The sequence below is a fragment of the Mustela nigripes genome, chromosome 9 (genome assembly GCF_022355385.1).
Source record: "Mustela nigripes isolate SB6536 chromosome 9, MUSNIG.SB6536, whole genome shotgun sequence".
Taxonomy (NCBI): Eukaryota; Metazoa; Chordata; class Mammalia; order Carnivora; family Mustelidae; genus Mustela; species Mustela nigripes.
In genome coordinates this window covers 7,415,031-7,428,351 of record NC_081565.1, presented here as the reverse complement: position 1 = coordinate 7,428,351, position 13,321 = coordinate 7,415,031, and the positions used below count along the sequence as shown (strand labels likewise).

The following is a 13,321-nucleotide window of genomic DNA, read 5'->3' as shown; positions in this document are numbered from 1 at the left end:
GGCTCGGCTGTGCCTGACCGTTAGTCCCCAAGAACAAGCATCCTGCCTCAGTCACCCTGGAGCCCCAGGCCCGGCATGGCCTGGGTGAGGAAGGGCCCTGGGTCTTCCCGTGGTGCTAGGGAAAGGCAGCTGGCCAAGGTGGGCTGAGGGGCCCGAGGAGGACTGGGAGGGTGAGGGGCTAGGAGAGGCCATAGCACGTGGATCAACTCCAGTGAAAGCAAAGAAAAAGGAATAAAACCGAATGTCCTTGGAAATTCCTTTAGTGGTTGGCTGTCCACGAAAACAGGATAAAGTGGCTTCCTCTGTCTGCAGTCCAGCCGGGCAGGGTGGAGGCGCTGAGCTCCGGCTGGGGACAGCCTCAGTCAGGACAGGGGTGGGGCGGGGCTCGGCCGGGGAAGGGGCTCCAGGGCTGCTACTTGAGGGCGTCCAGGTGGGTGCAGACTTGGGAGAAGACACTGTCCACGGAGCCCTCGGCATTGACCTGTGGGGACACGGCCGGAAGGGCGGAGATGATGGGGAGGGCCGGCTGGGCCCCGCGGAGACACGGGCTCACTTCTCCAGAGACCTGGCCTTGCTCTCTAAGCCCAGCCACAGGGACCGCAGCCAATCACCGAGCCAGTGGGGAAACCAAGGCCTGGAGAGGAGGGCTGACCTAAGGTCACTGGAATTTTGGCCACCCCTGGCAAAAACCCCAGTTTCCTAGGACGACCCACGGCCTGCAGGGGGCGCACCTTGCGTACGATACCGCGTTTCTCATAAAAGGCGATGACCGGCTCTGTGGCCTTGTAGTAGGTCTCTAGCCGCTTCTTGATGGTCTCCTCGTTGTCATCCACTCGCCCGCTGGTCTCTCCGCGCTTCAGGAGCCGCTGGGTCATGGTCTCAGGGCCTGCGTCCACATACAGCAGCAGCGTGGGCTGTCCGATCTGCGGGCGGAGGGCACTCATAGGAGCCCCATTCCTGCCCCACTGGGGCCACCTCCTTCCCCTCCTCCCCAGTCAGAAGCCCCACCTGAGACCCACTCAGACCTCCAAGCCCTTCCCCAAGGCAGCCCGAGGGACCTTCCAGAAGCCGCTCCCCTGCTCCCCACGTCTCCCCTGGCTCCCCCCGTGCCCTCAGAAGAGGGCCTCCCGCCCTCCTCCTCTCGTGTTTCCCACTCCTTCGCTCTCCTTCCTTCGGCCACCCTGACTGCAGTCTGGGCTCTCGTCAGCCTCCTCCCATGCCAGGCCTTTGCTCATGCCAGGAACCCTTACCCTCAATACCAAGTGCTGGCCTTCGGATTCGAACAAAAATCTCCTTCCTCTGGCACAGTCTTCCCAGAGGCCACCCCCAGCGCCATCCCCAGCGACCTCCAACACCCTCTTCAGTGCCCTCTCCTGATCTTCGCCCAGAATGTGTCAGGAGGCCTCTGGTTATTTACTCGCTGTCCCTCTCCCCAGCCAGGCTAGGAGCCCCTGAGGGCAGCGAGACACCTGTCTGACACAGCGGGGCTGGACCAGGACCTGACAAGGTGGGATGGCGGGCTCCTGAGCCCGGCGTGGGGGCGGGTGGTCCTGAACACTGTCCATGTCATTGGAATGAAGGTTTCCTCCACGGCAAAGGGCGAGAAGGAACGAGGCTGACCTGTCCTCCTTCCACAAGGCCCTGATGCCCCCTGGTGTCCAGATCTGAGAAGACCAGATGCCTGGGCCCCTGGAGGCCATGGCGGGTCTGGGCCCTGTGCTGGGTCCACTGCCCTCCGTGGAGCCCACAACAGCCTCAGGAGGGAAGGAGACTTTTAATAATCTCATTTTCCAGATGTGGCCCTGAGGGTTGGAGGCGATGTCACACAGCTGGTACGTGTGGGTCATGACAGTACGTGCTTTGAGGCTGCCGAGCACCTGACCACAGTGTCCATGGCCCAGACCACTTCTGTTTCAAAGACAGAGAAACTGAGGCCCAGAGCAGGGTAGAAGCTTTCTTGAGGTCCTGCAGGCACTTCAAGGTTGGAACCTGGAATATCGTACCTCTGGATGAGGCTCAAAGCTACGGGAGCCCAACGACAGCCCCAGCCTCACAGGCTTGGGAAGTGAGTGTTGGGGGGTCTGGTTCCACCCCAGCCCATTGGGATGCCTGGTCCTCCCCACGAGGTTGGGAAGGAGTTCCTCTGCCAAGAAGCCCTCCTGGAGCTAGCCCTACCCCTTGCTGTGCCCCTCCTCCCTGCAGCCCTGTTTCCCTAGTACGACCTGTGACCCCAGAGGATCGGAGCTGTGTGTGTGTGTGTGTGTGTGTGTTCACACGTGCACATCCCTGTGTATAAGTGTGCGATGTCCACAGGCGTGCATTGCATGAGTGTGTATATGTGCATTGCCAGATGTGCATGCACATGTGTGTGCTTTGTATGTGTGGACATATACGTGTGCTTGTATGCCTACGTGCGTGTGTCTGGGAGAGCTGCCCCCTGCCTGGCCTTCCTGCTGGGCGTCTGTTTCAGGCAGCTAGGAGCCAGCATCTTGAGGTCTACTTTTTCCAGCCAGACTCCCCGTGGCCCGTGGAAGGAGACTGGACTCCCCGGCCTCGAGGCCTCCAGCTAGGCCTGAACCCCCTCTGCCACATCAATCCTGGTTGCCATGCCCCCTAGATTCTGTTCTCCCCACACCAACCTGACCCTTCCAGTCCTGTCCGTCCTGCTCCCTTTGACTACAGGTTTCAAGGTGCCAAGCTCCACTTTGGAAGGCTACATTCTCTCTAATCGCATTCTGCTCCTTAAGCTGCCAACGGTGCCCCCCCCCTATTTTGCAAATGAGGACACTGATGAGGTTCAAGGAGGCAGAATGATTGGCCCAAGGTCTGTTGAGCTAGAACCTGAGCCCAGGTTTGTGAGCTCCCCAGCCTGTGCTTTGTCTCCTTCTAGACTTTTCTTTTAGACTTCTAGGAAGACTTCTGCAAACTCTTCCCCAGTGTTCCTCCTTACCCCTCCCCCACCCCAACCCACAATCAGTCTCTTTCTCTCTGCCCAAAACTCTGGCCATCACAGCAGCCTCTGCCTGGCCACCCCACACCCCAGCCCCCATATGCACCCAGCGGGTTGTACCTTACCCTCCGCTCAAATTCCTCTCCCTGCTGTACCTCCCGAGGATAGCCATCGATCAGGAAGCCTTTGGAGGTATCTACCTTGGCCACCATGGCATCTCGAAGCATGTCCAATACTGTCTCCTGGGGGCACAGGCAAAGATGGAGGGGTCGTGAGCTGTGTGTGTGTGTGTGTGCACTCCTTCTCTGCACTCTGCACTCCTTCTTCCAGGCCTCTGCCCTAATAAAGGTGTTCTAAACAAGCCTCCCTCTCCAGGAAGCCTCCTTTGAATGTGAAGACTTGACCGGGTCGATGAAGCCCTTCATCCATCCATCCATTCATTCAGTAAGACTGACTCAGACCCTCCTCCCAGCCAGCTCCAGTCCAGGGCCCTGAGGACACCACTGGGAACAAAGCAGACCTTCCTCAAGCAGCTCACGTGCCCTGAGGTTAGTTTAGCAATTTCCAAGCATGACAGGTTGAATGGGCCACAGGAGGCCTTCTGGAGCTATAAAATGGTGGGGAGGGGGGATCTGAGCTCAGATCTGTGGAGCCAGGGAGGTCTGAGCTGAGGAGGAAAGAACATTCCAGGCAGGAAGAATCTGATGAGATTGACAGGACCGAAAGGCCAGAGCAGCTGGAAGGTAACTGCAGGGGTGGTGGCGGGCGGGGGCTGGGGGAGTTGAGTGCGTGGTGTGAGGCTGAAGGGATCAGCAGGGGCAGGGGTCCTAGAAGCTCCAGGAGCTTCTAGAAGGAATTCCCTGCCCAGGGAAATGGGGACCAGAGCCAGGGGTATTTGGAGCCAGGGAGGTTCAAGGCAGCCCTTCCAGGGCATCATGGGTTTGCTGGTGGGGGAGCCCCCTTGGGGCCACCACTATCTCCCATCCCACCAGGTCCACTCACCAGCGGCACCAGCTGCCCCTTCTCCATGATCTCCGACAGCATCTTGCCCCTGGCCGAGCCAGAGCCAACCTCGGCCCGCAGGAGGTCCCCGGTGGAGAGGTGGGTGTAGCCGTACTTCTGGACAATCTTCTCACACTGGGTGCCCTTCCCGGAGCCGGGCCCTCCTGCAAGCGCCCACCCATTCAGAAACCCTGTGAGCCACCTCCGGCCTGCGGAGGAGGGCAGAGCCCCGGGGGCAGCCCCAGCCCCAGGCTCCCAGCAGCGCCTGTGGAGAGCCTCCCTGCTGGCTGCCCGGCCCGCCTGCCTCGGACTCACCAACCACAAAGATGATCTTGGTTTTCTTCAGCTTCTCTGGGGGACAGAAAAGGGGGGCAGAGTTCAGGGACTCGCTTGACAAAGACCTGAAGCCCCCTCTGCGGCTCCCAGCCGGTGCCAGGGGGCCTCACAGCGGGAGACCCAGCTCAGGCTCCTGCCGGAGCAACCAGAGACAGGCTGAGTCCAGCTCAGCGGTCAGGGCGGAGAGGCTGTTCCAGGCAAAGGCCTGGGGACGCCAGACTCGGCCCAGGCGGAGGACAACTCTAAGGGGACTCGGATGCCAACCCTCACAGACCCTCCCCCAGCAGGGGGTGGGTGGCCGCTGGGCAGCAGCGGGTCACCTTTGGCCTTTGAGTCTTCCGTGGTGTGGCGGGTTCCCGAGCAGCAGGCCCCCATGGTCCCGTTCTCCCGCGTCCCCTACCCTTCCTCTCCCAGCCCCCGGGGCCTGCCCATCGCCCGCCTTCCCTGGGCAGTACAAGAGTACAGAGTTGGCAACCACAACATATGTTGCCCTGGAGACAGTTGCCAGGGAAAAGGGCTGCGGTGGGCACGGAGAGCCCTCACCCAGAGAGGGAGGCGAACTCCTGCTCCAGCCTCGGCCTTGCCCACCCTCAGAACTCAGCAAGACCACAGCCTCACCGCGCAAGGGAAACTGAGGCCGAGGGAGGCAGGGGCCTGCTCTGAGGATGCCAAACCTACAACTGGAACCCGGGCCCTCTTCCCAGGCTGCCCAGCCTTTCCCCTCTTCTCAGGGAAGTAGGCCCTCCTGGTGTCACCTTAGAGGAGTCCCCACTTCTCTCCGGCTCTCTGTTCCTCCCCACTGAGCAAGGCTTGGCAGCTCCCAGGGGCCCTGTGGCCCTGAGGCTGGAGGCCTACAGGAGCTGTCAGAGGAACAGCTTCTCCTGCGGGCTCCCATCCACGGCCTGCCCAGTGTCTCGTACGACGTGGAGGTGGGGGAGCCCACAGCCCAGGGGCTGCTGGTTTTGGGGGCCCAAGCGGTAGAAGGGCGACTGCCGGCTCAGAGAGCAGCTGCAGGCTCCTTTAAGAGCAGCCCAGACAGAGGCACAAGGCCAAGGACTGGGCGGTGATACTTCCAGGAGGCGGGCCAGCCAGGCTCTCTGCTGACCACACGCCTCCCTCCAGGTCCAGGCCCAAAGCAGGCCAGGAGGGCCCAAGCTAACCTCAAGACCCACCCCCCTCTGGACCACAGAGAAACTGAGTCCCACAGAGGGGTTGGACCTTGCCTCATCCTCGTTAGGCTTGGCATTTACACACTTGGGGCCTCTCCCCAGGGCTAGCCTCCCCTTGCCAGCACCCACCCTTTCTAGAAAGAGGCAGGGATTCAGCTCTATAAATACCAGCGTAGGAGGTGAGTTCTGGGGCCCTCAGGAGCCTCAAGGAGGCCTCCTCGCTTCTAAAATTATTTGTGGAGCTGGCAGATCCCGTGAGACACCCGAGGAGGGTGCTGGAGGCTCCCAGACAGGCCCCTCTGGCAGCCCCTCCTCCAGCCCTTCCCAGAAGGTCTCCTGAAAGTACAACCCCTTAAGAGACGGGCACACTGAGGCCCAGGCAGCGAACAGCAAAGAAAAGCCTTGGTACCTTCCATCCTGCTGAGGTCCTGGGAGCCGAGTTAGCACACACTGCAAGACAAGGGCACAAGTGGGGCAGGTGAGGGGGCCTTCCGTGCCCCCTGCCCCCGCTTCTGCCCAGCCACGTGGTATGTGCCAGGCCCTGAGGCTCCCAAGGGTACAGGGCAGGGAGGGCCCCGAAGGTTGAGTGACCTTGGGAGAGTCACCTTTCCTCGGTGTACTTCCGCTGTTACAAAAGGGCAGCAACGCCCTCCTGTCCACCTCTTCCCGCCGGAGGAGCCAGGTGGCGAGGACAATCCTGAGGGACAGAAACAGTGGCGTCAGCAATGGCTGAGCTGCTCCCCTTACAAGTCCCAGAAAACAGGCGTCTGCCCAGCACCTTGGAGACGCTCCCCAGGGCTGGGAGGAAAGTTCCATGGAGGCTGGAGGCGGGAAGAGGGACTTGAGCTTCGTCCTCAGCCAGGAGGGGGTTGGGACAAGGATGCTCCAAGGGACACAGAGGCCTGAGGGGGAGGAAGCTGCAGGAGCTACTCAAGGGACATGACGCTGTACAGTTTTCACACGGGGAGGGTCCCCAGCCTCTCACCCCTTGACATGACCCCTGTCCCCTCATCCCCTTGAGGATCTCGCTCTACCACTCCCTTCAGATGTGAGTGAACCCCACCTCCTCCCGGGAACCCTACTCTGCTTCAACCTCTCCTTCCACCTAGAATTGTCACCTCCACACCCACCTGCCCTCCCCAAAGCCACCAGGGACCATCCCAGGCAGTCTTGCCTTGACTCTTGATGCCCAGCCCTTGGGCGGCATTCACCCTGCCTGGCATGCCCCCAACCCCAGGCCCCTCACTCTACCCTCACGATGCTGGCTTCAGGTCCCCAGGACCCCTGTCTCTCCTCAGCCACCTCCAGCCTCCCTCCTCAGCCCCATAAGTCTACAACCCCTAGAGGGGCCTGGAATCCCCATAGAACTTCCCATGCCCCCAGTTCCACACCCTGTTGCCCAGCCAGAGACCCCAGTCTCTGTGAACACCCTTCTCCCACACCCCACTTCCCCCCTGCACACACACATCCCGACTGTCTCTCCAGCCTGTGGGCTCACCACCACTTCCTTGTTGCAAGCAGGGCACCTGGCCACTGCCCCAGCCTCCCATGGGTCTCCCAAACTCCATATCCCACCAGGCAATCCGCAGGATTCTCTCCAATAAGCATCAGACCACATCACTCACCTGCTTAAAACCCTTCCACACGTGGCCCCTTAGCTCCCAAGATAAAGCCTGAGCCCCTAACATGGATGACAGAGTCCAACAGCCTGGCCCCTTCCCCCCTCTGCAGCCTTAACAGCCATCACTTGAACTGCTTGGAGCCTCCTCACCCACCATGACCGTGTCCCACCTGCGGGCCCTGGCTTCTGTTGTTGCACCTGATGCCTGGATGCCTTTCCCCAGGTGCTGCTGGCTAGGACTTGGTTCAGGCGTCACCTCCTTCAGGAAGTCTTCCTGGACTCTGCCCTCCCTCCCACACTGGCAGGCGCCTCCTTCGAACGCCCCCAGCGTCGCACACACCACACGGTACTGGACCCCTCTGTTGTACCCCCAGCCTGTGTGTCCCACTGCACTTGGCCTGGCCTCCAGCTGAGCACAGGGCTGGGGGCCTCGTGCCATGCTCACGGCCATCTTGGTAGGGTTCTGAGGCTTGGAGAGGACAAGAGACTTGCTCCAGAGCTCCACTGGGGTCAACCTTGGGCTGCATCTTCTGTTGATTTAGGCCTGGCACCCAGTGGGTCTCTAAGCAGATTTGCTGACTGTCCCGCTGCTCGTGGGGCATGAGTTATAGCCTCTTTCCTGCTGAGTGTGCTCAAGGAAGGGTAGGAGCCGCCAGCGCCCCAAGCAGCTGGTTAGGGAGGAGGAGGGTCCCCGGGCAGGGAGAGCCTGAGGTGACATCCTGCGGAGTGGCCTCCCACCCACCTTGCCCTGCCTCCTCCCAGTAACCTAAGTCCCTCTGTCCTGCTGGCACCTGCCACTTCCTTGGTCCAAAATAACTTGGGTCGTGAGGAGGCCTCACGGAGGCCAGGGGTCCAGGACGGAGTTGGGTTACCAGCTCAGCACCCAGGCCTTATAAGGCCCCTAGGTCCAGGCTGCAGCAACTCCTCTTGTGACCGGGGGGTCTGCCCAGGGGCCCGGGGAACTGAGGCCCAGAGCAACAATCACTTAAGGGTTCATCACTCAGCTGTGTGACCTTGGGCTGCTGGTGGCCCCTCTCTGGGCCTGCAGCTGGTGTCCCCTCTCTGGGCCCCTCTCCAGGCCCTGTCCTGCTGAGGCTGGAGAGTCCTGAGTGGATGTCTGAGCAGTGCTCAGAAAAAAGTCCCAAGTGTTGGCCCCGGGGCTCCCTGAGAGCCCCTTTCCTTTCAGGAGGCTGGGCCAGGGGGGGGCCAAACAACCAGGGGGCTTCCTGTCCCCCCAGCACTCAAAATGACAGGGCAGGATAGCTCCTCCAATCTCATAGGTGGCCCCCACCAGGTCCTCCAGGCAGGGCGTCAGGCCACAGCCCCCTTCCCTGGGCCCCAGCTGGGAGGTGCCAAGGGCAGGGACCTGGAGCCCCAGCGCCAGGAGTGCCAGCCTGGACAAAAGGGTGACTGTCTAGGACGCTAGGAGGGGCTGCAACACACATCCCTGGACTCGGGCACGCACAGGGTGGCAAAAATTAGCCGGAGCAGAGCCTGGGAAGAACAGACAGGCGGATCCACACGATCACAACCACCCATACAAACACACAGCCGCACAAACCCTAAGGATGCCCCAACACACACAGACCCGCGGCCCCAGGCGCGCGCCGCTCCCCCATCCCCCGCAGAGGCGCCCCCCGCGCCCGGACATGCACGCGGGCACACACTGACCTGGGGGAGGGGTGCGGCGGGCGCCGGGGCCAGTGGTGCCCTGCCCGTCCTCGCCGGCCGCCCGCAAAGGCGACTATTTATAAGGCTGTCAGCAGCGCGCAGCATGCCGGGAGCCGGCGCTCCGCGAGGGCAGGGAGGGAGGGAAGGAGGGAGGGAGAGCAGACCGGGAGGGAGGGGGGCCTGGACCGGGTGAGCCCCGATGGGAAGCCAGAGCAAGGCCGCCGCTCCCCGCCCCCACCCCGGGCCGTGCATGCCCAGGTGGCTGGGCCTGCCCTGCCGGGTTTTCTCGGGCCCTGCCTGATCTCCCGCGTGCCCGCATCACAGCAGGGGGACAGACCGCGGTTCCCCTCTGACAGCTGGGGAAACTGAGACCCAGGGCGAAGAGGCCCTTTGCACAAAATCCCCGGGCAAATTGCTGGCAGACCAGAGAGGCCAGACCGCGGGTGGATTCTGGGGGCTTTGCCAGACCAGTCCCCCGACCCCTCCTCAGGTCATGAGGGTCCCCTGGGCTGAGACCCACGCGGAACTCCTCCTCTCCTGTTAGAAGGAGCCCCAGAACGCCTCTGGGACGGAAAGTGTCTCAGGACTCTGAAGACCATCCAGGTACCCCTTTCCCGGCTAGCGGTTGTGCAGAAGATTTTTAAAAAATCAGCTCTGGCTCTATTAAACTGCCAGGCAGCCCCCAGGAGATGAGCCCAAGGTTGTGGGATGTTCTTTTTTTTTTTTTTTTTTAATTTATTTATTTTTTTTAAGATTTTATTTATTCATTTGACAGACAGAGATCACAAGTAGGCGGAGAGGCAGGCAGAGAGGTGAAAGTAGGCTCCCCGCTAAGCAGAGAGCCCGATGCCGGCCTCGATGCGGGGCTCAATCTCAGGACCCCGGGATCATGACCTGAGCTGAAGGCAGAGGCCTTAACCCACTGAGCCACCCAGGCGCCCCGATGTGGGATGTTCTGAATGCTGAATAGGATGTGGGTACCCAGAATGGGGGGCGGGGGGTGACAATCCTGAAGAACAGAACAGCTCCCATGAATGAGCACTCACTGTGAAAGTGAGGGTCACACCTGTTAAATGGACATCCCCAGCCTGAACCTGCGTAGAACCTCTGACTGTAAAATCTTGTTGGGGAACAAAAACTTCATCTAATTTTTGACACAGGGACCTCTCAACTATTGAACTGGACAGGGGCATATGATGGAAAACAGAGCTGCTGTACCCCCACTCTTTTTTTTTTTCTACAGATTTTATTTATTTGACAGAGAGAGAGCAAGCAAAACCAGGGGAAGCAGGAGAGGGAGAAACAGGCCCCCGCCAAGCAGGGATCAGGCATCATGACCTGAGCCAAAGGCAGACGCTTCTCCCACTGAGACCCCCAGGTGCCCCTGAACTCCCATTCTGGATAAAAATTGGATATTTTCCTGGTAATTGTCATAATGTACTAGAAACCTGACACATCGTAAACTGTCATTCTCTCTTCCAATCACGATGTTTGGGAAACAATTTGTGTGGTCTTCCCAATACTTCCGCAATTTGCTAATGAAGACCCCTGGCTTTTACTCCTCAACGGGACACGATTGGGGTTGCTCCCCGAATCTGTGCTTCCAGAATTACAGCTCTCAGACCCCCATTTTGCATGGGCACAAAATGTGTGCAGATGGTTCTCCAGTGCCAGTGGGGCATGACTGATAGGAGGGATGGTCGTACAGCCAGGCTGGGGGGAGGTAAGACTGCAGTTTTTGTTCATAAGAGAAAGGAAACCAGAGGTCTATGCAGCCGGCTGCCCAAGCAAGAGAACTAGGCAAAGAGCCCAGTGAAAATAATTCTAAACATTCAGGGGCGTGTGTGTATAAAATCTATTCCTATGGGTTTGGGTTTTTTTTTTTTTTTTAACATCTCTGAAATCGTGTTGTCTTATAATCAAACCGATTTTATCTTTAAGACAATGAAATGAAGCAGAACAGAGGGGGTGGGGGTATGTACATGACCCCTTCAAGGAGCTGGGACTTTCACTTCTTACTCAGAGGCCGGCTGGCTGGCTTTCTTTCTAAAAATAAAACAAGCACCTATTACTTTATACATAAAACAATTTTAACACAGATGTACCTTGAGGACATGAGGCTAAGTGAAATAAGCCGGTCACAAAAAGGTAAATTTTGTATGATGCTAGAATGCTCAAATTCATAGAAACAGAAAGAATGGCAACCAGGAGCTGGGTGGGGAAGGGGAAACTCAGAGTTGCTGTTTAATAGATTTAAACTTTCAGACACATGAGATGAGAAAGTTCTGGAGATGTTTTACAACAAGGTAAGTGTACTTAACACTCCCAAACTGTACACTTAAAAACGAGTAAGTAGTGAATTTTATGTGGTTTTTGCCACAATAAGAAATTTTAAAACCTTAACAAATAGAAAATAAAAACAATTTTAAATATCTATTTTATTCTGCATTCTTGTCTCAGCCATGTTGAGGTCTCTGTGAAAAACACAATTTTGCTTTTTTATAATTCTATTTGAGCAATTTGGAAGTTCAATGAGCTTTCCAGCCATCCAAATTTCTGTGAGAACCTGTTTTATTTTATTTGTGTATGACCTGTGGATTTTCCACCAATGCTGGGATATTAAAGTGTCAGGGTGGGGCGCCTGGGTGGCTCAGGGGGTTAAAGCCTCTGCCTTCGGCTCAGGTCATGATCTCAGGGTCCTGGGATCGAGCCCCGCATCGGGCTCTCTGCTCATTGGGGAGCCTGCTTCCTCCTCTCTCTCTGCCTGCCTCTCTGCCTACATGTGATCTCTGTCTGTCAAATAAATAAATAAAATCTTTAATAAATAAATAAATAAATAAAAATAAAGTGTCAGGGTTTTTTCCCCTGGTTATAACCTGAAAAAAAGGAGGCAGGGAGGAAGAAGTGGAGAGAAGGGAGAGGGGGAAGATTATCTCTAGACTATTAACAGGGACTAGGACCCGCGATACCTTCTATCTTGTATCATTTGAATGGTTTATGTTACTTTATAACATGAAAAAAAAAATACCTGGGACACCCAGGTGGCTGAGTCGGTTAGGTGTCTGCCTTTGGCTCAGGGTCCTGGGATGGAGCCTTGCTCTGGGCTCCCAGCACAGCGGGGAGTTTTCTTCTCCCTCTCCCTCTGCCCCTCACCCTGCTTGTGCTCAAATAAATCTTTTTTTTTTTTTTAATATTTATTTATTTGACAGACAGAGATCACAAGTAGGCAGAGAGGCAGGCAGACAAAGAGAGGGGGAAGCAGGTTCCCAGCTGAGCAGAGAGCCCGATGCGGGGCTGGATCCCAGGACCCTAGGACCACGACCTGAGCCGAAGACAGAGGCGCTAACCCACTGAGCCACCCAGACGCCCCGCAAATAAATCTTAAAAAACCCTAAAAACATATGAACTGAAACCTTATTATTTTTATTTTCATTTTTAAAGGTTTTATTTATTCATTTGCGAGAGAGAGAGAAGTGAGTTGCAGAGGGACAAGCAGACTCCCCACTGAGCAGAGAGCCTGATGCAGGGCTCCATCCCAGGACTCTGGGATCATGACCTGAGCTGAGGTCAGAGGTTTAACCGACTGAGCCAGCCAGGTGCCTGAAACCAGTTTTTTAAATATTTAAAATATATTTTGGTGAAAGAAAGAATCCCAAGGCTTGAAGACAAGCCAGCTGGGGAGAGACTGACCGGGAGACAGCGTCACTCTGAGGCTCGCAGCTCGAACCACCCACAGCCCAGCTGCCCCCTGTGGGTGCGGAGTTGAGCCCTGCAGGAAGCGGCTGGAGGCTACTTTAGGAAGCACGCGTCAGGTCTGCAGCTGCTGGGAGATGCCCCCAACCCAAGGAAGGGGTGAGGGGTAGGAGCCTCAGAGAGGTAACTGGGAAAGGGATACACAGGGATATGGGGGGCTCCGAACCTGAAATGAAGAGGTAGGTTTGGTCCTGGCCACACTGGGGAGCCAGTAAAGATTCCAGAGAAAGAGGAACATAGTGAGGTTGCTTTAGGAAGTTAGTTTTGGCAGTGAGTGGACCAGTCTCTGCTGGGTCCTGTCTGAGGCAGAGTTTGTGGTGTGGAGGACCCCATGCCTCCTCCCCATTCCTCCCTTCTGGTGCTAAATTGAACTGTCCCACCCCAGCAACCAACCCCCCTCTTTTTTTTTTTTTTTTTTTAAGATTTTATTCATTTATTTAACATAGAGCACAAGCAGGGGGAGTAGCAGGCAGAGAGAGAGGGGAGAAGCAGACTTCCTGCTGAGCAGAGAGCCCTACGCAGGTCTCTATCCCAGGACCCTGGGACCATGACCTGAGCCGAAGGCAGACCGTAACCTGTAACCGAGTGAGGCACCCAGGCGCTCCACCAACCCCCCTCTTAATGCCCACCTTTGGCACCTTCCTTCATGCCCACCAATGAGCAGACCAAAGGGCCACAGTGTTCTGGGAGAGAAACTACCGTGAAACCTCTGCCTGCACCCAGATTCCCAGAAGCCTTTACGTGGGACTGAAGTGGGCCATACTGCCGGCTCTCCATTCCTATGCAAGGTCTTAGCCCTCCCCCCACCCCGTGTAAGGA

General features: G+C 57.5%; 1 protein-coding gene across 3 annotated transcripts; it reads right to left on the bottom strand.

Annotated features, from left to right (window-relative positions):
- Positions 1-242: 242 nt before the first annotated feature.
- On the bottom strand, positions 243-8,857 carry AK1 (adenylate kinase 1). Of its 3 annotated transcripts, none has more exons than XM_059410740.1 (8): positions 8,750-8,857; positions 6,049-6,154; positions 5,867-5,907; positions 4,268-4,303; positions 3,953-4,116; positions 3,076-3,192; positions 732-923; positions 243-481 (listed from the first exon to the last, which is right to left on the bottom strand). In XM_059410740.1, the coding sequence occupies exons 3-8, from the start codon at positions 5,871-5,873 to the stop codon at positions 413-415; spliced, it is 585 nt and encodes a 194-aa protein (XP_059266723.1). In that variant the 5' UTR covers positions 5,874-5,907; positions 6,049-6,154; positions 8,750-8,857; the 3' UTR covers positions 243-412. The 3 variants fall into 3 exon arrangements, with proteins under 3 accessions (XP_059266723.1, XP_059266722.1, XP_059266721.1); XM_059410739.1 differs by having other exon boundaries at positions 6,063-6,154; XM_059410738.1 differs by lacking the exons at positions 5,867-5,907; positions 6,049-6,154; positions 8,750-8,857 and adding an exon at positions 4,609-4,678.
- Positions 8,858-13,321: the final 4,464 nt, after the last annotated feature.